The 25023-nt window shown below is 43.3% G+C and overlaps 1 protein-coding gene across 1 annotated transcript in view; it reads right to left on the bottom strand.

Annotated features, from left to right (window-relative positions):
* Positions 1-6810: 6810 nt before the first annotated feature.
* LOC138980032 (trafficking protein particle complex subunit 9-like) overlaps positions 6811-25023 on the bottom strand; it is a 44431-nt gene continuing 26218 nt past the window's right edge. The window contains exons 13-26 of the mRNA XM_070352823.1: positions 24181-24320; positions 23138-23223; positions 19323-19449; positions 17662-17878; positions 16938-17026; positions 15652-15789; positions 15253-15305; positions 13558-13709; positions 12034-12159; positions 10989-11139; positions 10443-10536; positions 9630-9722; positions 8900-9030; positions 6811-8012 (exon numbers count right to left, since the gene is read on the bottom strand). Of these exons, the coding sequence (XP_070208924.1) occupies positions 7857-8012; positions 8900-9030; positions 9630-9722; positions 10443-10536; positions 10989-11139; positions 12034-12159; positions 13558-13709; positions 15253-15305; positions 15652-15789; positions 16938-17026; positions 17662-17878; positions 19323-19449; positions 23138-23223; positions 24181-24320 (1753 nt within the window). The 3' untranslated portion in view covers positions 6811-7856. The remainder of the gene's footprint in view (positions 8013-8899; positions 9031-9629; positions 9723-10442; positions 10537-10988; positions 11140-12033; positions 12160-13557; positions 13710-15252; positions 15306-15651; positions 15790-16937; positions 17027-17661; positions 17879-19322; positions 19450-23137; positions 23224-24180; positions 24321-25023) is intronic.

The raw sequence follows: 25023 nt of genomic DNA, 5'->3' as shown, positions 1-25023 counted from the left end.
TGTGCTGTAATCATACATTCTGTAAATTTACCTCCATGATTACAGACTCCCTACCTGTTAAGACATGATTTTCTCAGAGTTTGGAAGTCTTAACCGAGGGGTACCACTGTACGTCCTGTCTCTGCAGATACTCTTACATCATAGCCTACGATATGAGTGCCCTCTTCATAAGTTCTGCCTTTTCTCTGTACATTATGATCTGTGTGTGTGTTTGTGCGAGTATGTGGAGTATGTGCGAGTGTGTGTGTGTGTGTGTGTGTGTGTGTGTGTGTGTGTGTGTGTGCGTGCGTGCATGAGAGAGAGAGAGAGAGAGAGAGAGAGAGAGAGAGAGAGAGAGAGAGAGAGAGAGAGAGAGAGAGAGAGAGAGAGAAAGAGAAGGGGGGAATAGAGAAAAGAGGGACATACAGACAGACAGACAGACAGACAGATTCTAAGATACTGAAACAGACAGACTGACAGACACAACATTGGATACACTCCCACAAGCTTCAAATATCACTGACTTTATTCAATAAACAAAGGAATCAATATGTATTAAACATACCAAAATCAGCATACAAGTTTCCATTAACACCATCACTGTCCGTCGATATACAGTGTAGTACAATTATTTTCATAACAGGGTCAATAACCATTTTTACAACCATGAACAATATTCTACACAACCGTTCCAACAAGAATACCAATTTTTGTTACCAAGAATCTACAATTATTGCACACATTTGAGCTGAACATCCCGGTTCCCTCGGCAACCTTTTAAATTCAAACACATCAGATGTCATTATCAAAAACAAACTAGTTAGTGTTAAACGAAACATAAATGGGTGCACACATAACTGACAGTATACCATGTTAAACTGATGAGTGAACCCAATATATATCTTATAACAAGTTACTGTGCACTGTACAATAAATCATGAGTTTTAAATTAAAGGCAGATATTCAAAACAAACACAACAAAACAAGAAACATGATACAAAACAAAACAAAAAGAAGAAGAACAGAAAGGAGGAGGACCCTTTTATGTTGAGGAATGTGACATCGAGTTTTAGTACTTTTACTCTCAGATTGACAGTTTCCGTCATGTTTTATTTAGCACAGTTCTCTCGTGCACACTTAAGAACACACACACACACACTCACTCGCTCTCTCTCTCTCTCGCTCTCTCTCTCTCTCTCTCACACACACACACACATACTCACTCGCTCTCTCTCTCACACACACACACACACATACTCACTCTCTCTCTCTCTCTCTCTCTCTCTCACACACACATCACAAACTCACACACACACACACATCACAAAGTCTCGCTCTCTCTCTCTCTCTCTCACACACACACACCACAAACTCTCTCTCTCTCTCTCACACACACACACACCACAAACTCTCTCTCTCTCACACACACCACAAACTCTCTCTCTCACACACACACACACACACATCACAAACTCTCTCTCTCTCTCTCTCTCTCTCTCACACACACACACACACACACACACACACACACACACACACACACACATTCTCGCTCTTCTTTCACAACACAATGGTGAACATCATCCCTCTCTCAGAGAGCATTCCCTTCAAGATAAGACACCTCCAATGAAGGGACACTTGGGTGGTCTCAAAGGTCTCCTGTCATGGCAAGAATGTAACACTCACATACACGCCAGCAACTCCTCGTTTCATTGGAGCTGCTCCTCGTTTCATTGGAGCTGCTCCTCGTTTCATTGGAGCTGCTCCTCATTTCATTGGAGCTGCTCCTCGTACAGTGGTACCTGCAATGAAAGGTCACCCCCGGGACCAGCCAAGTGTCCCTACAAGGCAGGTGTCCTTTTGTGACAGGTATATTGTGGTCAAGGTATTAGAAATATATATTGGTCAGCAGAAAAAAAGACAGGTGTCCTTTTTGGGAGGTGTTCTCTCATAGGAGGGGCCTCACATCGCAGGTATACCTCTATACTTGGAATTGTATATGCAAATATCACCATCACCAACAAAACAAAGCAAAACAATATAAAACATATAAAAGCAAAACAAAAACAATACAATACAAGGCACACGGGACAAGGAAGAATGTGTATTATTGACATTATGACAGCAAAGGTTGACTTAATTAATTACTCATCAATTTATCACAGCATTTCTCAAACATGGCAGCAGAGAGAAAGACTTGTTCAACAGGGCAACATTTCATGGAATGCACAGCATGTCAGAGAACGAAATACAACACAACATAACACTCAACAGAGGAATTGTGGAAATAACTCTGTGAGCTTTTGATGTGTTGTGGAAGAGTTTCTTTCCCTTGCTTTTCCATAGAAACACTGAGGCAAGCTACACGTCACATTGTAGGCATCAGTAAAACCAAGGGAAAGATACTCTTCTAAAACACATTAAAAACTTTGAGTTATTTCTGAACATTGTCTGTTATCTAAAACTCATCTTTACACCTCGGTGTAAATCAAAGACACCCCAGGAACTTCAAATGTTTGCTTCTTCTGTGTGTCGTATTAGGCTATGAGTTGAGCTACACTGCAAGCGTGGCCCTCGCAACTCCAGTACAGACCAAACTCTACAGCTGTTAGGCAAGGCAAGGAAAAGACAGTATCCTCTGTCTCCGAGTCTTGGCTAATGGTGTGAGGGTGAACAAGCTCAAGCTGAATTTTCAAGATTTACAAGATACAAATTTATGTTTCTGTTTTCTGTTGTTGTCCGATTTAAATTCCCTCCAAACACCTTTTATATTCTTCAGATTTTGTTGTTGCTTGTTTCTTTGTTCAGTGTGTCGCACAATGGAACATCCTTTCCCCCATCTCATCATTTTCGTTTGTTTTTCAAATGCCCGAGTTTATACCAGCAAAACATTGCCTTTCGTTATATCGCATCTGCATGGGTGTTACTGGGAAAAATCAAAAAACCTGAAAGGCAGGGGTCCAGGGGCCGCCGAGGCATTTTGATCGAGCAAAATGCTCAAGTTTGAAAGAAAGTTTCTGGACACCGACGAAACCAAATCATAATAAGCAAGATGGCGGCAAATCCAAGGGAGCGAACCGAGAAAGCACGCGAACCGGTGTCAAAAGTCGGATCGGAACCGCTGCTCGTTATTTCAACTTAGCGAGACGAAGCTTTTTTTTGGGGGGGAAAAACCGGAAAACCGGAATTTCCGGCTTAAGATTTTTTCAAAAACCGGAAATCCGGCAAAAGCCGGAAGAGTAACACCCATGCATCTGCTAACAACCAAAAAAGAAACATCACAAGCAACCACTCCCTCCCACTTCTGGCCCCCTCCCCCCCCCTCCACCCACACACACATTTTCCTCAAACAAACTCCAAAGACTGGCCATCAATAAAGATTTCACTACCTCAACAAATTGCATGACAAGTTTGCATTTAACACACTAACTGAGCATCTCACATAGCAACTTTTGTTCAAGAAGCTTACACACAGGTGTAAACTAATCACCACAGATATGCCCAAGCTTACTTTACTTTATTTGGTGTTTAACGTCGTTTTCAACCACGAAGGTTATATCGCGACGGGGAAAGGGGGGGGAAGAGGGGATAGAGCCACTTGTCAATTGTTTCTTGTTCACAAAAGCACTAATCAAAAATTTGCTCCAGGGGGCTTGCAACGTAGTACAATGTATTACCTTACTGGGAGAATACAAGTTTCCAGTACAAAGGACTTAACATTTCTTACATACTGCTTGACTAAAATCTTTACAAAAATTCACTATATTCTATACAAGAAACACTCAACAAGGGTAAAAGGAGAAACAGAATCCGTTAGTCACCTCTTACGACATGCTGGGGAGCAGCATCGGGTAAATTCTTTCCCCTTTACTTTATTTGGTGTTTAACGTCGTTTTCAACCACGAAGGTTATATGGCGACGGATTCTTCCCCCTAACCCGCGGGAAAAATCAAGGTCTTAAAAAGGGAGGAGTCTTAAATTTGGGGATCTTAAAAAAAGGGGGGGGGGGGGGGGGGGGTGGGTTTCCATTGTACTAACTGTCAACAGCCTGGCTGCTTCCTGAGCAAAGTATGATTCTTTGGCTGCATTAACATTGACATTTAATGAACATTTGACTTAGCCTGCGACTGACTAATATCTTGAGGTTGCCAGCCTGGCGGGTAACTTAGGAACTTGAACTTGCCTGACACAATTTCAACCCGCATCTTCATACCTCTCCTTTTCACATGAAGAAAGTATGACTGATACAATGTTAACCTTGGCAGGCAGCTTTGTGCGTCAGTTAAAAAAATAATGATGCAAAAGAATGAACAATCTGCTGATTAAGCAGCTAGACTGTAGATTTTTCCTATGTGTTGGGGAGAAAAATACAAGTTTTACGCCCTCAAGGCAAAGCCATATTAGGGGCATGTTCCCCAGTTTTAACCGGAGTTTAGATGAGATACACAAGTGTATGCGTGTTAAGGTGGTATCAGCCATCTGCACTTATGGCAGAATGACCGAGGTCTTTTACGTGCCACTTTGGTGACACGGGGGTGGGAGATGGATACTGTCTCTGGGTCTGCACATATTGTTGACCCGTGTCCATCCCGGCCCGGATTCGAACCAGCCACCTTTCGATTACAAGTCCAGTGCTCTACCACCTGAGCTACCCGGGCCCCCTTGGTATATGTGTCCAACTGGAAGGGAGCTCTTATCACAGGTGAAAGCCTGGGCAGAACTGTGGCAGTGCACTGCACACCATCTTCTTCTTCTTCTTCAGCGTTCCACAATTGTCTGGCGACGTGTGAGCTCGTTTGCCCATTTGGGTTCCTGACACTATACTCTGAGAGCATAGTCAGCTTCACTCCGCTTTCGCTGAGTAGGCATGCTGGGTATTTTCGTGTTTCTATAACCCACCGAACTCTGACATGGATTACAGGATCTTTTCCGTGCGCACGTGGTCTTGTGCTTGCGTGTACACACGAAGGGGGATAAGCCACTAGCAGGTCTGCACATAAGTTGACCTGGGAGATTGGAACAATCTCCACTCTTAACCCACCAGGCAGGAGCGACCGGGATTCGAACTCACGACCTCCCGATTAGGAGGCTGACGTCTAACCACAACGCCACTGCGCCTGTCAAGTCACTGACAATTGTTTGACAATATCAGGCTGGTCAACAGTCTGTTAATTTTGACATGTGGGAGGTGACAAAGTTTTTATAGCCAGGACATTTGGATATTTTACTCAAGAGGGAAGGCAACCTAACATTATGTGGTCAGAGTTTGAGATCAACAAAATGAAACAAATTTACCAACAAACCAATGAACACAGCAGAATATCATTCCCAGAATGCTACGACAAAATGAGGTGTACATCATCTTTCTACAAAATGGAAGACAACTCTGGTGCCAGTCTCTTCTTGCAAAGAGAGTGCGCTCCCTTCCCACAAAACTATTTCCATATATATGGTCGTCATGCGACCAGCACCGTATCACAGAATGAAATGTCAAAAATATGCAGGTGATTTATGACAGGCAATATTTACATCTATGCCTTTAGAAATCTAATTCATACATATCTACAAATCCAACTCATCGATTTGTACAAATCTCCATAATTTATAACAATGAAAAAAAAAAAGTTTAATAGTATAATCACTTTTTTTTCCCAGGTCTGACTGCTGTTTTCTCCTGGTATAACCTTTATGTTAGCAAAACAGATTTGTATACAGCTTTTAATTAAATTTAGCCCAAACTAACTCCCGTTTGACTTACACTGCCTCTAAAGGTAATTTCTGTGTCTTGTGCACCTGGTTACACTATGTACATTTCTTGTCCTCCTCCACATGTCAAGGACACAGGCAGTAAATGCAAACACCATCAAGTTCTGGTCTTTCTTTCTTTATTTGGTGTTTAACGTCGTTTTCAACCACGAAGGTTATATCGCGACGGGGAAAGGGGGGAGATGGGATAGAGCCACTTGTCAATTGTTTCTTGTTCACAAAAGCACTAATCAAAAATTTGCTCCAGGGGCTTGCAACGTAGTACAATATATTACCTTACTGGGAGAATGCAAGTTTCCAGTACAAAGGACTTAACATTTCTTACATACTGCTTGACTAAAATCTTTACAAAAATTGACTATATTCTATACAAGAAACACTTAACAAGGGTAAAAGGAGAAACAGAATCTGTTAGTCACCTCTTACGACATGCTGGGGAGCATCGGGTAAATTCTTCCCCCTAACCCCGCGGGGGGAATTCCGGCCCTGTTTTTTTAAAATCTGACCAGGGATAATTATGGACAGGTGCAAATAGGTGAGCAAGGTTGAGGAAGCAGAGGTGGAAGGTATCAATCAGGAACTTTTGAAATACGCAATTGCAATACACAGACTAAGCTTCTGTCTGTTGAAAAAACAATGAAATATACAGACACACACATGAACACATCATCGTACACACACAAACACACACACAAAAACACATATGTGCGCACCCACACAGACAAACACACAGGTGGAAAACTGTCACATGCAGGCTATTCTTCCATAGACAAGAATTAAAAATACACAGGCATGTACGCACACACTAACACACACAGGCATGCATGCACAGACTAACACACACACACACACACACACACACACACACACACACACACACACACACAGGCATGCACGCACAGACTCACACACACAAAAAAACACATGTGCGCACCCACACAGACAAACACACAAGAGGAAAACTGACGCATGCAGGCTATGCTTCCACACACACACAGGCATGCACGCAGACAAACACACACACACACACACACACACACAGGCATGCAGGCAGACAAACACACACACACACACACACATACACGCACACACACACACACAGAAGTTAATAACACAAACCTTCATTATGTAAACAAACCCTTCACAAGCATGGGAAGACACTGATACCAACAGAACTGACTAAAGGGACTAGAGGGTGAAACTGAGACTAAGCACAGTAGAAAACCCCCACCTGTTCCCACCACCACCACCTTTTAAAACCCACATTTTTAAGACTTTCTGGAAAAAAACATCTGTAAATGTTCCTCCACTTTACAAAACCCTCATTTTTAAGCGCTGAACTCTTTGCTTTCCGCACAAAATCATGGTGTTTTCTTCACAGTTCCCACGAGATTTAATTGAATAATCTCAACAAAATGATCTCAACAAAATCATGGTGTTTCCTTCACAGTTCCCATGAGATTAAATTGAACAATCTCAACAAAATCATGGAGTTTCCTTCACAGTTCCCATGAGATTAAATTGAACAATCTCAACAAAATCATGGAGTTTCCTTCACAGTTCCCATGAGATTTAATTGAACAATCTCAAAAAAATCATGGAGTTTCCTTCACAGTTCCCATGAGATTTAATTGAAGATCTCACGAAGCAAGGCTCCGTCTCCTCTGCTCAACCCACATTGTCGTTTGGCACAAAAGGGGGAAAGCAATTTGGCAGATGAGTCATGAAGCTGGCACAGGATCTGCGGATGATCTAGGGGGCGATGCAGGATGTACTGGGAGGCATTGGGTTTAACAGGGGTTCTACCCTACCATCCAGGGATGGCCAAATCGTCCGCCCGATTGCCAGTTAAAAATCCGCCGGGCTAGTAGAAACCGCCTGGCAACTCCCCTGGCTGACCAGTGAAAATTCTGGTCCAATGCAACACTTTTGGTTGTAATATTGAGTTTCAAAGCCATATAAACACTGCAGATGTAGCAACTGTGGTACGTACCGGGCCAGCATAATTTCTGGCGGGCATGTAACTTTCTTGAAGTTACTAGCCCGGCTGGCAAGTTAAAAGTTTGAGATTTGGCCATCCCTGCCATCCAAGCTTGGGCCGAGTATGGTCATCAAACGACAGAAAACTGCGTCACTGGAAGACAGGACCAGGAGGTCTGGACCATGGAGTCTGGGTGGTGTGCAGCGCAGGAGATGTGGAAGTGGAATCGGCCGGGGGACAGGAAGAGAAAGCTGCAGCTATGGTGGAGCGAGCTCCCGGCTTCAAGCTGTCAGTAAAATAAAAAATAAACAGATATATAAATAGATAAATGAAGAAATAAATATTCACTCAAAAAAATTTAAAAATAAGAAATCCGCACTAGCGCAAAAAAATGATTTTAACCTGTTTTTAAATTTGGTTAGGAAAAGGATTTAGGGGGTTGGGGGATCTGCGTGTGGAGGGAGGCTGGGGGTGTCACTCGGATGCTGCCTGTTCTTCAACCACCCCCCTAACCCTACTAACTGATCTCCTTAGAAATAGGAAGAAAGGCTAGGATCCAATAATTCCTATTATTCAAAATTTCTAAATTTTGGGACTGCGCTCTCTTGTTTCTGTTGCGACGATAACCTAAAATGGTTCCTGCAAGGTATCGATCCTGACCCTGATGAAGATCAAATGATTTAAAAACATGTCAGAAAAATTTACTTTGTCTTTTCCATCATACAAACACAACCCCACACTGACCTTGGGCCCTGTTGAGATTCAGCCTGATTCACATCATTTCTAGAGGTCACCAAAGCAAAGAAGTGTGTGAAGTTTCAAAGCTCTAGTTTCAACAATGCCAGAGAAATCCTCAACTTTAGGTCTTTTAGTTAATGGATGGCGCCATGCAGGAGAAATCTGCTAAATAATTATGTGTGTGAAGTTTCAAAGCTCTAGTTTTAACAATGCCTGAGAAATCCTCAACTTTAGGTCTTTTAGTTAACGGATGGCGCCATGCAGGAGAAATCTGCTGAACAATATGACTCAGTGAAAACTCAGGTGATAAAACGAGCAAAGTCTAGTCAAGAGGCAGTAACAGTCCAAAGAGAAAGACCGTCCTGAGACTCATTCTATCTGACAATCAAATTCCCTGGGGTTAATGCTTCAAACAGCCCGCACGGAGCCACTTACCTCGGATGTGGACACTGTTTGTGAGCCTAAGCAGATGTAGATGGCAGGGTCAAGAGGTTGCTGACCTTCACCCCCACCTCCCTCTTGACCTGGCTGCACTGTCAAGGTCACGTCTTGGTATGACTCCTTTGCTGTCAAACACAGAATATAACAGAATATAATACAATACAGTATGGGACAATATAATAGAACACACACACACACACACACACACACACACACACACACACACACACACACATGCATGCTGCCTGCACACACACAAATATACATGCTCACCCATTCAAACTTGCTCACATGCACACACACTCTCTACCTCTCTCAACCATGCATGCATCTACACATACAAGCATAATACAACAAAACAGGGATTAAAACACACACACACACACACTAACCGGCAGAGAGAGACACATCCACGGTGACAGGCTGTGAGGAAGGGAAGGACATCAGGTCACGGACTGTGTAATGCTGCCTGTTCACCACACACACACACAATAACCGGCAGAGAGAGACACATCCACGGTGACAGGCTGTGAGGAAGGGAAGGACATCAGGTCACGGACTGTGGAATGCTGCTTGTTCACCACACACACACACACACACACACACACTAACCGGCAGAAAGAGACACATCCACGGTGACAGGCTGTGAGGAAGGGAAGGACATCAGGTCACGGACTGTGGAATGCTGCCTGTTCACCACACACACACACATACACACACTAACCCGCAGAGAGAGACACATCCACGGTGACAGGCTGTGAGGAAGGGAAGGACATGAGGTCAGGGGCTGTGTAATGCTGCTTGTTCACCACCACATCTGTCCAGAGAAAAAAAAAGAAAAGAAGTCAGACACTTAAGCTTCTTGTCTTCTTCGTTCATGTGCTGAAACTCCCATGTTAACTCATGTTTTTGCACGAGTGAGTTCGTACATGTATGACCGTTTTTACCCTGCCACTCAGGCAGCCATACGCTGCATTGGGAGAAGATATTTGAGCAAAACCACCTTTGTCTTTCTTCTAATACATGTAAATAGGTGATGTTCATGATATTACTCTGCCGGGTTAGTATGGGTTGTGATAGAGTGAATACTATTGCTTTTATTGAGGCAAACTTTCCCATGTGACATTATGGGCGAGTCACTAGCGTGGGGTGTGTCTGAAACATGTGAACAAGGAGCATGTGTGAAAAGTTTGCCAACATAAAAGCAGGAGTATTCACCCTTTTTGCAACCCATACAAACCTGACAGAGTTATTTATACCAGAGTTAGTCTATTACCAGCCTACAATAAAATGCCTCAAGACCAGTTTTCACGTTGTGTATTCGTACACCTGTTAAAAACTGCATGTTACAGTCATGAACTGAGCGAAAGCTCAGGACAAGATCAAAATTTGATTACTTTTAACACTAAAATATTGAGAGAAAAAACACACACAAAAACACCATAACAATCCTATATCATCAAGGAATTCTAAACAGACATTTCCGCTGGGTCAACAATTAACACATGCAATAAAAGCAGGGAGGCAATTAACTCACGCCAGGTGACGTCTGGCCGCCTGATGAAGTCCAGTTGGTCTTCTGTCCACTTGAGGTAGTCGATACTGACCTTGCCCTTCACCTTGGCTGCAGGCTAAACTAGGTCAAGGTCAAATGCACACTGCTCACCAGGATTCTGACTCTCACTTCCAACTATGCCAAATGAATACAACTTGATGGTGCAAAACCTGACTATTACTAAAAATAAAACAGTTTCAGTAAAATAATACAAGCATGCGCTCCCTCATGCTCTCTCTCTTTCTCTCACACACAAATACAGGCATGCTTGTTTCATTATCATTTGCATATATCCGTCCTCTTCAAATGCCACTAGCTCAGCATACTTCTGAACGTTTCCCTGTGTCTACAATCACATGTTCGATTATCAATTCACAGTACACACATCCACACACTCGCATGCACACAAATAACACACACACACAAATATACATGCTGGCGCACACTTACATGCTCCCAAGCACACACTCTCTCTCTTGTCACCATGCATGCATACACACATACATACACATGTGAGCCAAAGGATACCATGGTCCACCTGACATCCACAAAGCTGGTCAGCACCATGCTGTGAAAGTCGGGTAACCGTGATGAGCGGTACTTGACCGGGATGCGCGACTCAAACTTGTCCGACTCCTGCTGTTCAGGGAAGGTCACTCTGGGCAGTGTCACTACGATCCTGGCGACAAAATGATTCGAGAAAACTCTAATTAAATGGTACACAGAGGAACGTCCTACTGTTTAACGAGTCTCGAATCAGTTGGTTTAACCACTGCTTTATTCGAATATGACAGATTAATAAAATGTATATTCATAGATTTGTTTGTTTGTTTGTTTATTTGTTGCTTAACGTCCAGCCGACTACGCAGAGCCATATCAGGACGAGGAAGGGGGGGATGAATGGGGGCCACTTGTCAAGCGATTCCTGTTTACAAATGCACTAACCCATTACTTGTGTCCCAGCAGGCTTTAGTAAAACTAAATTAATACCTACTGGAAGATTACCAGTTTCCAGTATGTTAAAATAGGCTTAACCTATCTACTGCTGGACTTACATCAGAACACTAACAGATTAAACTATACATGAATCGCGAAACAAGCGGCAAGAGAAGAGATTTTTGGAAAAAATACAGGTGAATGAGCAAGAAGGTAGAAAAAAGAAAAGAATTCATGAAGAAAAAGAGAGCATGACAGGAAAGAGGAACCAAAAATCTACCTAACAGCAAACTAGAAAGCTCCTGCGGTTCCAAAAACAGGAGGGGCCTTTAATTTCATAACCGCAGTGCCCCACTGCGGGAATATTCATAGATCTATATGAATAGATCATCAAGCCTACAACTTATGGAGGTGTGTTCAAAGGAAATTTACAACTTGAGATAAATATCTACGCAAACGGCGCAGTCAGGTTATTTATTGCATAATACACAAAGACTTGTCAGTCAAGCACAAAGGTATCATCCAGACAAAAACAGTTTGTCATATTTTTGTTATTGCTGGCTGGTGCACATACGTCTTACAGACAAAACCTGTTGGATTTTAAACATTCAGTTATCTAACGTGTCACAAACCATACCTGCGACACTGCTGTGTCTCGATGATGATTGGAGGAGAGGAGTCACATGACGTGTTGTCGCACTGGACATCGGCCTGATGACTAGACACGTTGAGTATATCCAGCACCAGGGACACGTCGTGACCGCTGTAAATACACACACTGCACTGAGGGCTCAGTTCTTTCTTCATCACAGATAATTAATAAGAACAAAAAATGAATAAGCTGTATAACATAGAGCCGGAGTGGCACAGTGCTTGCCTCTCACGCTGAAGGTCGTGGATTCGTCCTTCACCCGAGGCGAATACAAAAATCCGATTTTTCTGTGCTCTACAGTCCACCCAGCTCTACAGTCCACCCAGCTCTACAGTCCACCCAGCTCTACAGTCCACCCAGCTCTACAGTCCACCCAGCTCTTCAGTCCACCCAGCTCTACAGTCCACCCAGCTCTACAGTCCACCCAGCTCTACAGTCCACCCAGCTCTACAGTCCACCCAGCTCTACAGTCCACCCAGCTCTACAGTCCACCCAGCTCTACAGTCCACCCAGCTCTTCAGTCCACCCAGCTCTACAGTCCACCCAGCAAAGCCAGCGAGGGAGAGGGGCTTCGCCCTCAATACCTGGCCCAAGAAAAGTTGAAATCTTTAACATCTCGCTCCCCTATGATCAAATATGGTTATGGGATTACCTTTACCTTACCTTACCCACAACATAAATCTCATTGGTTATGGTCCTGGTGTGGGCAGTGCCGTTCCCAGACTCAGAGGACAATATGTCAGTTGGACCTAGACTGAAATATGTATCCAAATGTTCTGGCTATAATAACAAACAACTTAGTCACCTCCTACATGTCAAAATTAACAGACGGTTGACCAGCCTGATGTCAAACAATTGTCAGTGACTTCTTCTTTTTCAGCGTTCCAGAATTTTCTGGTTACGTGTGAGCTCGTTTTCCCATTTGGGTTCCCCACACTATACTCTGAGAGCATAGTCAGCTTCACTCCGCTTTCGTTGAGTAGGAATGCTGGGTATTTTTGTGTTTCCATAACCCCCCTTGTGCTTGCGTGTGCACACAAAGGGGGTTAAGTCACTAGCAGGTCTGCACATAAGTTGACCTGGGAGATCGGAAAAATCTCCACTCTTAACCCACCAGGCGGCAGCGACCAGGATTCGAACTCACGACCTCCCGATTAGGAGGCCGACGTCTTACCACCACGCCACCGCGTCCGTCAGTGACTTAAAACTGAGGCCTAAGAACAACACAGAGAGGGTGAGTATTTGCACATCCATACGCTTCTTACAAAGCATTGACTTGTTTCATTTCAAAAGGCTAATGTGCACAGTCTTCTAACCTCTGATTACAAAAAAACAAAAACAAAGATACTTCTTCTTTGTTAATGGGCTAAATCTCCCACGTTCACTCATGTTTTTGCACAAGTGAGTTTTTCCTCTATGACTGGTTTTACCCCACCATTCAGGCAGCCACATGCCGCTTTCAGGGGTAAAACGAGGATACGAAGCAGAGACAGAGAAGTGATTAACTACCTGTTGGCGGGCAAGGCGTCCCAGTTTGTGATGTAGAGCGAGGGTAGGACGTCGACAGTGAGGGCCAGAGAACAGCGCCGACAGTACCCCGCCTCCTGCCCAGGGCCCCCCGTGTACTCCAGGCTCAGCACCGCTTCCACTGTCTGGGTACCCTGTCCACAGAAAAAACAAGTAAATGTCTTACATGCTACAATAAACTGTGCACGCAGACACACACACACACACAAAAGGCAGAAAAAATATCCCGCTTTTTGTACTCCAGGCTTAGCACCGCTTCCACTGTCTGTACCCTGTCAAGAGAAAATAGGTAAATGCATTACATGCTAGCACAAACTGTGCCCACACACACACACACGGCAGAAAACGTATCCCACATCTCGATCCAGGCCCCCTGTGTACTCCAGGCTTACCACTGCTTCCACTGTCTGTGTACCTCACAAGAGATAGCAACAAATTATATTAATTCTTTCTTTCTTTATTTGGTGTTTAACGTCGTTTTCAACCGTTCAAGGTTATATCGCGACGGGGAAAGGGGGGAGATGGGATAGAGCCACTTGTTAATTGTTTCTTGTTCACAAAAGCACTAATCAAAAAATTGCTCCAGGGGCTTGCAACGTAGTACAATATATGACCTTACTGGGAATTATATTAATTGGGTACATGCTAGCACAAACTGTGCACACAAACACACACACACACAAAAGGCAGAAAACGTATCCCGCTTCCTAACCCGGGTCCCGTTTCTTCTTCTTTTTCGTTCATGGCCTGGAACTCCCTTAGTACACTTGTGTTTTTTGCACGAGTGGGTTTTTACCCCGCCATTTAGGGCCCAGTTTGAACTCCAGGCTTATCACTATTTCCACTGTCTGTGTACCCTGTCAATAGATAGACAGCACTTAAATTTGTGTATGCATTACATGCTAGCAAAAACTGTGCACACACACACACACACACACACACACACACACACACACACACACACACACACACACAAAAGGCCAAAAACATATCCTGCTTCCAGACCTGGAACCCCTGTGTACTCCATACATAGCTCTGTTTTCACTGTCTGAGGAGAGACAGAGCGTGAGTCATCGTAGACTAGAAACATGCATTTCACAGGTATGAATAACCACAACACAAACCCCTCCAGTGTACACTTGCACCACTTCCATCATGGGTATACATTGTGCATTCTCAAACTTCCATTTTTACTCCAAGTACTGACCGGCACAGTTGGCCTAGTGGTAAGGCGTCCGCCCCGTGATCGGGAGGTCGTGGGTTCGAACCCCGGCCGGGTCATACCTGAGACTTTAAAATTGGCAATCTAGTGGCTGCTCCGCCTGGCGTCTGGCATTATGGGGTTAGTGCTAGGACTGGTTGGTCCGGTGTCAGAATAATGTGACTGGGTGAGACATGAAGCCTGTGCTGCGACTTCTGTCTTGTGTGTGGCGCACGTTATATGTCAAAGCAACACCGCCCTGATATGGCCCTTCGTGGTCGGCTGGGCGTTAAGCAAACAAATAAACAAACAAACAAACAAACAAACTCCAAGTACTAATGGGGAGCAAGGTTGTGGTTTATACTTGTTGTTTAGCGCTGATTTTGACAAGAAAAACAACAATAAATCCTTTCAGCTGAGGCTTTGAAATTGACGGAAAATCCTAAAGAAGAGACGGATTATAGCCTGAAACTCACCTTCTCTGAGTTTTCTGTGTGCGAGCGACTAGACATTGAAGATGAGGTTGCGTCTGGAAAACAAAGAACATGCAGAATATGACAAAACGAATCAAATAAAAGAAGAATTAAACAGAATTACACATTGAATCTGCAGCACACACTAACATTAATAGAAATTTAACTGCATGTGAAATTTGCAATAACAAAGATAACAACAAAGCACGAAACGCAACGCCCCCCCCCCCCCCCCCCCCCATGTTACCTTCCCCCTCCCACATTCATCTTCTGATTAAAATAGTCACACACACACACACACACACACACACACACACACACACACACACACACACACACACAAACACACCCACACACACAGCCTAAAACATCTCCACAAATACAATAATCCACTCCATTTACCAGGGGAGGTAACAGGAGGCAAGAGGAAGTCACTGGCAGCGTAGAGACACAAGGCTACACAGAGTTGTGCCCCTGGCTGCAGTGGTAACTGGGATTGAACGTTTTCCTCACTCCACTGGAACATCTTGTCTGTAGACTCTGCACACACAAGAGTGAAACATTAGTACAGGATGAAGAAGAAAAAAGTCGCTTGAAGCAAAATTACTACATTTAGTCAAACATCTGTCGAACTCACAGAATTAAACTAATGCACTGCATTTTTTTCTACCAAGACAATACGTATCGCTTTGTCGATTCCCGGAGACCCTTAACCAAGGCAAATCTTTCACAAACAAAGCGTGCAAAAAGTGACAAGCCAGTATAGCGCAGTAGCGCTTGCACACACAAACACAGACAGCACACCCTCGTCTCGATTCCTCGCTTTATGTTAAAACATTTAGTCAAAACTTGACTAAATGTAAAAAGAAAAACATTTGCCTTTGAAAAACTTCACATGGATGTGACCTGTCAACAACACTATGATTAAGAACGTGTTGATCAAGAGCATAGTTCGTTCAAGCTATTTTGTAAACCATTATTGACAAAAAGGCAAGATGAATATATACATAACCAAGAATGGGTTTTTTATTTGATCACAATAACCAGTCAATTATAGTGACAAAGCAGTAGCTTTACTTTGATGCGCACACCTGTAAATTTGATTTGATATGATTTGATAATCCAACCAAAACTGGTAGGACCGATCTATTGACGATTTCTTATCTGGTATTTTCGCACACAAAAACAGTAACATGTACATTGCATGAAGAAACAAACTGAAGCTACATGTTCACATAGACCATTTATCCTGGACCGCCAACTAGCTCTCTCTCCGCTCTTTCTCTCTATTATGAGGTAGCGGCCTCTCGCATTTAGGAACCTACACTTACAAGCCTTTCAGAAATAAGGGGGACGTGATATCCGGTGTCGATTGTAAACATGGACGAAGTTGCCGAGGTAAGTTCTGAAAATGCTAAAATAAACTCAGCAAAAGTGCATATGGAACATGTTTTTCGATGAGTTTTGTTAAGTTTAGTTTGGAGTTTGGGAAAATCCAGTTCATTGTCACCTCCCATTGTCACAAATAACTGGAGCCTGCTTTCTTTTCACTGTCTTCGAATCGCTGGCCTTTCAAACCGGACGCGACGTGCAACTGAAAGTCGAGCGTCGTAACCTCAAAGGGTCACGTGACGAGTTGGCGGTCCAGGCTATTTGGTCTATGATGTTCACCTCTCACAGCGGCCTACCTTTTGCTTCATTTCGTGTCTCCAGCTTGACGGCGAGATGCGTGACTGGGTGAGCACTGATGTTGTGTAATGTTACCACAACATCTTGGCTGAAAACATCACACATCGTACATAATCATTATCTCTTTCTTGACCGACTGAAATAAAGCTTGCGCTGAAAAAAAAAGTCCACAACAACCTAATGTGGATTCCTATCATAGTAGTTCTTTGTGTATCATTTAAACATTAAATTTCCCTTCTATGTAACAATTTAAAGAGGCCGACTAAAACTCAGATTTATGCAGCTGGCCGAGACTTTAAAAAAATGCATGTTTGTGTGCGTTCAATCGTAAAAAATAAAGGCATTTCTAAATAAAATTGATCGACACATACAATGCTACATTTTCTTTGCATTTTGATCAAAATATAACATTCGACACACATCTCTACAGCGCTGTTTCGTAGAACAATGGCTGTCTTGATCTGTGTAAAATGCCACACTTTCATAAAAAAATGCTAAACGTATTACAGTGGTACCTGTGATGAAAGGACACCCGTGGGACTAGCTAAGTGTCCCTTCATTGCAGGCGGCCTGTCATGACAGGTACATTTTGGTAGAGATAATAGAAAAAGGGACAATAAAAGGTGTCCTTTTAAAGGGGGGGCCACACATCGCAGGTATCAGTGTATATCCAGAACATCATAACAAACCATTTCAAATGACACAAGCAACACAGTCCAGTACCTCTGGCCAGCATAGAGTAGGGCAGCAGCATTGGCCACAACGGTCGCCCCATCGGGTAATGACGTGGACGCGAAGGTGGCAGCCTTGGGCAGAGAGCAGGTGAGCGACACCTGGGGCAGGGCGGGCACCACCTCGATGTCATAGAAAGGTGGAATGTCCCAGGTCAGGTCCTTCAGCTTACAGTGGCTGGCAACGCCAAACACCTGGCTAGTGTAGCCTGCGGCAAACAAGCAAATACATGCATTCTACAATACATATCTTGAAAAGAGAACGCAAGGCTTAAAATGTAACTGCAAGTCTGTGCCCACTCATTCAGCTGCATTTTGTCTTCGTGGAACTTTGGCGTAACTCTATTCTTGGGGATTTTGCTTTTTGTGTGTTTTCTCACGTCAAGTCCTTCAGCTTACAGTAGCTGGCAACACCAAACACCTGGCTAGTGTAGCCTGAGGAAAACAAGCAAATACACGCATACAAATAATTTATTACTATACAAACTATATACATCTTGAAAAGAGAACCCAAGATCTGATACCGGCATGGTTGGCCTAGTGGTAAGGCGTCCGCCCCGTGATCGGGAGGTCGTGGGTTCGAACCCCGGCCGGGTCATACCTAAGACTTTAAAATTGGCAATCTAGTGGCTGCTCCGCCTGGCGTCTGGCATTATGGGGTTAGTGTTAGGACTGGTTGGTCCGGTGTCAGAATAATGTGACTGGGTGAGACATGAAGCCTGTGCTGCGACTTCTGTCTTGTGTATGGCGCACGTTATATGTCAAAGCAGCACCGCCCTGATATGGCCCTTCGTGGTCGGCTGGGCGTTAAGCAAACAAACAAACAAACAAACCCAAGATCTGATAAACAAAGGGAAGTAAGCTATCTAAATGCATACGACAGTAAGTGAGAGTTATTTGGAACCAGTCTCCTGGCACCTGAGAGTATATATACAAAGCATTGAAATGAACAAGGGACCTACATTTTCTAAGAGAACCTGAGACAAAAAACACCAACAATAAACCAATCAATCAATCTCTTCGGCCCACGGATATTCACAGGGCTTCATTTCTGCCTCCTTGGCTACAGGCTGGCTTGAGCTTCATTTCATTTCATTTTCATTACTTTATTGTCCCATCGCTGGGAAATTCGGGTCGCTTCCTCCCAGTGGAAAGCTAGCAGCAACGGAGTCGCGCTACCCAGGTGTCTGCGTGTTTAGGTGTATTCAGCCACCTGCACTTATGGCAGAATGACCAAGGTCTTTTACGTGCCATTGTGATGACACGGGGGTGGGACATGGCTTCCGTCTCTGGGTCTGCACATAAAGTTGACCCGTGTCCGTCCCGGCCCGAATTCGAACCTGCGACCTTTCGATCACAAGTCCAGTGCTCTACCAACTGAGCTACCGGGCCCCTTATTTTAGTGAATGTCATTCCCCCACAGCAGAGATAACACAGCGGCCGCTCACTCACTCAGTGCCATACACTGATAAGTACTATCTCCCGGTGTAGCGCGAAAGCATTTGGGTATAACAAGCAAGTGAGTTTAACAGTGTGATGGCTGCAGCTGTCAGTAGCCTAATGATTCCCTCTGCCGTGGCTATTCTTAACTCGCACTAAAAAGCATGCCAGGAACAGCCGTGTGCCGTGCCTTCTATGTGAAGCATGACTCACCGAGCACCTTGAGCTGACCGGGGGCCTGTGGCTTGGTCATCAGCTTGACCGTCAGTGGTGAGGACTTGGGGGGGATGCAAGGGCTGGAAGGAAACACCTCCACCCCCACTCCTTCCGTCAGCAGCCCCTGGGAATCGCAGGCAAGAATATGTGTCAACACACGCAACTTTGCATGAATAAAAATCTGAAAATCTTTTCTTTTAAAATAAATGTAAACAGTATCCACACATACACAAATATATACAAAAAATCAAATTAAAACTTCCTTCCTTCTCTAAACATTTCTTTATTTGCCATTTCAGTGTTAAAATATATATGCCAGGGGTCTCGCCGACATTCATTGATTTCTGTAGATTGACATAAAACAAGACCTACTTTGTGCAGCAATATGCTTTTGGCACATTAAAAAAAAAAGAGGAATATTTAAAGGCCAACATCCAAAAGAATTTTTCTCCTGGAGCGACCTAAACTTGAACCCGTCGCTATTCTTGCATGTCTGTTTACTTCGTGCTGCACGCAAAAATCGAGCGACTTCCTTGTCGCGTGGATTGACGAAGCTATTTTATTCTCGTGACTGAAAACACTGCAGTGCGTGCAGTTTTTGACGAGCCGCAGGAGTGGCGACTCATATGGTCTCGGCTCGAAAGCTGTCTGTGGAGGCTGCGTGCTATAATTAGCTGACCTGCTGCGCGAGCAGTCACTGCAGAGTTTTGAGATAACTTTGTAACACGTTTTATTTTATGCTCCTCAAGAATACAACTTTGGGCAACGTGCCACGTAAAACTACACGCAACAAGGATTCAGTAGGTACCAAACATGCCTTGGTCAGAAGTAGAATGTAAATGAATCTTTATAAAGAAGTAGGCTACTTCAAACGACAGCCACAGCCACGGTTGGGTTCACAGCATCAAACCGATGCGACTCTCCGTCATATCATACACGTAATCTATCAAATAGATGACTAATAAACATGTAAACTACATGTATACGTCTATCGTCGGACATAAGAAAGGAGAGCTTCCCCCGGGCCTGTGCATGTGTTCTTCGTTGTGCGTGTGTAAATGTACACAACAAACTGACGACAAAACTGAGACAGACCTCTTTCGCTTCAGTCTTGCAGAATTTAAAGACGAATACAGGTAAATCGTGCATTATACTAACTGTTTGGTAAAAGTATCAAACGTTTCTTTTTATAAATAAGTGGCAGGCTTACAGGAATACAAAGAGGCGCAAGTTGAAAGTAATGGATATATCTCTGGAAGATGCCATCAGTCCAAGTTGTCAAATGAAATCAAAGATGACAGAAACAGAAGTTTTCCATACAAATGTTGGTGTTTCAAAGGAAGTTGGCATTCTTTCAGATAATGATATAGACAACATTCAAATGATTTTACTTCATCTACAGATTTTTTAAATTCAGCACTTTATAACTGTCATTATGAACTTGGAATCAGAGAGAGACCGTCTTTCCATTGTCATTCATGCCATAGATTTTTGTTTCAGAATCAATGTTTCACATGGCGTTCACAAGAGAGCATGCGAAGTTTCCGACAGTCTTTAGGATTTGTAAAAAAGGCCGTGTTTTGCTGTACATGCAAAAACTACCTGTCAAAAGGGAAAGTGCCTAACAGATTGCAACAACATTCCTATTTTAAGCTCAGCCACACGCCGACATGGAAGTTCAATGGTACTTTCAAACTTTTTCTTCTCTTCGTCGTATTTGATTTCTTTCTATTTCATAAGTCGAGTGCATATGATTTCGGCTCGTGTTCATCGTGAGATGGACTTAGTTTCTTGTATTCTGTGGGTTCGACAGATTAACTAAATGTTGTAATTTCGCCTTACGCGACTTGTTCTCTCTCTGTTGGCAGCGTGTAATGCAGCTGGTTAGAAATTAGAGTATTATTTTGCAAAGTGTGTACCAAAAGTTTGTCATGAGCTGCTTTAGGTTTGGGGTGTGGGTTGGTTTGATATTTCCTCCTTGCAGATCAAATCTGTATTCATTTTTGATGTTGTGTCTTATTTTGTGAAAGGAAACATGCAGACTGACTGAACGCATATATATAATTATGTAACTCATAAACACATGGGTGTAGTTATGTTCAAGAACACACACACACACACACACACACACACACACACACACACACACACACACACACACACACACACACACACACACACACACACACACACACACACACACACACACACACACACACACACACACACACACACACACACACACAACTGTGTAGATGTATCGTACACCTGATATATTAAATTGAAGTTCACGAAGAAATCGTTTTATTTCTGTGTCATTCAACATCTAGTTTGAATCAGACAAATTGAAACTGGTACAAATATTCAATAATGTTGCGATGTGGAAATGGACATGATATCGCAAAAGATAGACAACGGCAAGATCATTCAAGTATGTACATGCTTGTTGATGTCTACTTAGGCGATGCTCAGAACACTAGTTAGATCTTCCGAGATTAAAAAATGACGATGATCTGTAAACAAACCGGGACAAGGAAAGAAAGACAAAACGTATTTGAAAACAAATCATACTATACAGATTGACAAACTGAAACTTCGAACTCTGTTGATATTTCACGGGAGATGAGGTATGGTGCAAACGTATATAATTATACTGACTACATTTTGTTACGTACTCATCAACAACAACAAAAACCGATATAACCAATGGCACACACACACACACACACACACACACACACACACACACACACTTTGCTGGTTTGCTGATCAATGTCACAGGAAACGAATGAACAACAGAAAGCGTGATGAATTCCTGGCCAGAAATCAGTCACAAAGACCTGAAAGTCTGCTGAATGGAACTGGTAAATGTACACATTTGAACTGCTGTCAAAATTACTATGTAATACGATAGTCGGGTTTTAAAATTGGTAGCAAATTACAACCAATAATGATGTTTGTTGCTTCGGCATTGAAGCAATGTTCACTATTTACTAACAAAATAATTACGAAATAAACACAAAACCAAATCAGTGAGGCAGAGGGGACAAAAAGCGGAGCGTGTGTGTGTGTGCGTGTGTGTGTGTGTGTGTGTGTGTGCTAGTGTGTGCCTGTGTGTATGTGAGTGTGTGTGTGTGTGCCAGTGTGTGTATGTGTATGTGTGTGTGTGTGTGTGTGTGTGTGTGTGCGTGTGTGTAGAGCGATTGAGACCAAACTACTGGACCGATCTGTCGAACCCACAGAATAAAACTGCACGCACTGCAGTGTTTTCAGTCACGAGAATAAAACAGCTTCGTCAATCCACGCGGCAAGGAAGTCGCGCAATTTTTGCGTGCAACACGAAGTAAACAGACATGCAAGAAGAGCGACGGGTTCAAGTTTAGGTCGCTCCAGGAGAAAAATTCTTTTGGATGTTGGCCTTTAAGCAACATTTTGCAATGAACTTTGCAATGAGCTTTGATATAGTTATATCTAATGCCTACCGTTCCTTAGCAGCCATATCCAAAATTACCCACAGCAGTACCTGCGATGTGTGGACCCTCCCATGAGAGGACACCTCCCTTCAAAGGGCACGTACTTCTCTTGTCCCTTTTTATACTATCGCTACCAAAGTATACCTGTCATGACAGGCCACCTGCAATGTAGGGACACTTGGCTGGTCCCAAGGGTGTCCTTTCATCACAGGTACCACTGTATGTCTAAACTGGCCTTGCAGTAAATTTTCGTTGCTTCAACAAAGCCATTACCAATCCCTTAACTGGCCTTGCTGTACAATTTCTTTGCTTTAAGTTTGACACAGCCCTGTGACTCACCAAATAGAGCATGCGCATTTCCACAGATAAAGGGTTGACAAGCTGGAGCTGAACCTCACACATGTCCTCTGCCACCCACTTGAAGTCTGCAACAACAAACACCACAAACAATATGACAGTGTATATATATACACACACAACAAGAGAAACAACAAAGAACACAATCTGTGACATACTGACAGTGACTTATTCTTCTTCAGCGTTCCAGAATTGTCTGGTTACGTGTGAACTCGTTTGCCCATTTGGGTTCCCCACACTATACTCTGAGAGCATAGTCAGCTTCACTCCGCTTTTATTGAGTAGGCATGCTGGGTATTTTCGTGTTTCCATGACCCACCGAACTCCGACATGGATTACAGGATCTTTTCCGTGCGCACTTGGTCTTGTGCTTGCGTGTACACACGAAGTAGGTTATGTCACAAGCAGGTCTGCACATAAGTTGACCTGGGAGATCGGAAAAATCTCCACTCTTAACCCACCAGGCGGCAGCGACCGGGATTCAAACTCACGACCTCCTGATTAGGAGGCCAACGTCTTACCACCACGCCACTGCGTCCGTCACTGACACTGACAATGATGTATCAACAGATAAATAATAACTGTTGCTTTAAACAGTGTTTTATTCAACAATCTATGGATATAATATATAAGTAGCATGTTTAGGATCCACAACAAGCTATAAGTTTATGGTGGTGATCCTGTATAATAATTATAATAATAACTGTTCACCAATAATTAAAAAATAAAAAAGTTACAAAAAAGTTATGAGGAAGAACAGCAGTGTCTGTCTCTGCGTAAAAAGAAATGCAATCTCCAAACATTGTATGCACGTCAATTCTTGAGTATATATCTAATCAATCACTTGTCAAAATGTAGTATGACAAATTTAAAGCCAAATTTCTGGTTGGCATGCTTAACAAATATTTGCTCACCCAACTATCACACTGTTTTTCAAAGTACAACATGACACAACAACCTCATGAATACTCATAACTTAGGACGTCGGAGAAGAAGAAAGCAAACTAAAACACACAAAAACTTACCAACATCAGTAGCGTTGCCCTTCTTGTCAGAACTGCCTAGCAACAGAGGGGTGAAGATGAAGATACTACTGGTGGAATCTTCAAGCGACGACAACTTGACCGCTCGCAGGTGAGGGGGTGGGCTCAGCACTTTGAAAGACCTGAACATCAAAGAAATTAGGATTAGGATAAGATTAAGGATAAGCATCATATTGTTTAAAGTCCTGTGAGGTTAACCTCATGGAAATTCAGTTTGCTTTCTCTCTGGGGAAAGCGAGCTGCCATACATTACGGCACTACCATATTTTTTGTTTGTTTTGCATGCGGGTATTCATGTTTCCAAGCCCCGAGACTTTCGCTGTGAACTTGGGTTCTTTATTGTGTGCATGCATATGCCCGGTGGTGTTCCGACACCGAGGAGAGTCTACACAAAGTTCACTCTGGGAAATAAATACCTCACCGAACGTGGGAATGGAACCCACGCCGATAGCAACAACTGGTTTTGAAGCCAGCGCAGCTACCGATTGAGCTATTTCCGCGCCCAAATGAAACTTACTTGTCAGGACAAGGGAGCTAAGTGAACACCATTTCTTTAGGGATCTTGTGACATTTGTGTGAATTTGTCTATTCCCTTTTGCAACACCAAAATCATTATTTGCACAGAATTGCACTGCACACAAAAAGCTGTATGTACACCAAAAGGCAAGTTAAATTACGGATTTATATTTAGTAAAATTTTTTTTTAAATTGTTGTCTCCCTAAAACAGCCAACAAACACACACTGTGTTTATGCATATGCATGTTCTGAACCCATCTTCACAAAATCACCCAAGACTAGTTCAGTTACGGCTTAACACTATTGTG

The sequence above is a fragment of the Littorina saxatilis genome, linkage group LG11 (genome assembly GCF_037325665.1).
Source record: "Littorina saxatilis isolate snail1 linkage group LG11, US_GU_Lsax_2.0, whole genome shotgun sequence".
Classification (NCBI taxonomy): domain Eukaryota; kingdom Metazoa; phylum Mollusca; class Gastropoda; order Littorinimorpha; family Littorinidae; genus Littorina; species Littorina saxatilis.
This window is presented reverse-complemented; position numbering and strand designations above follow the sequence as displayed.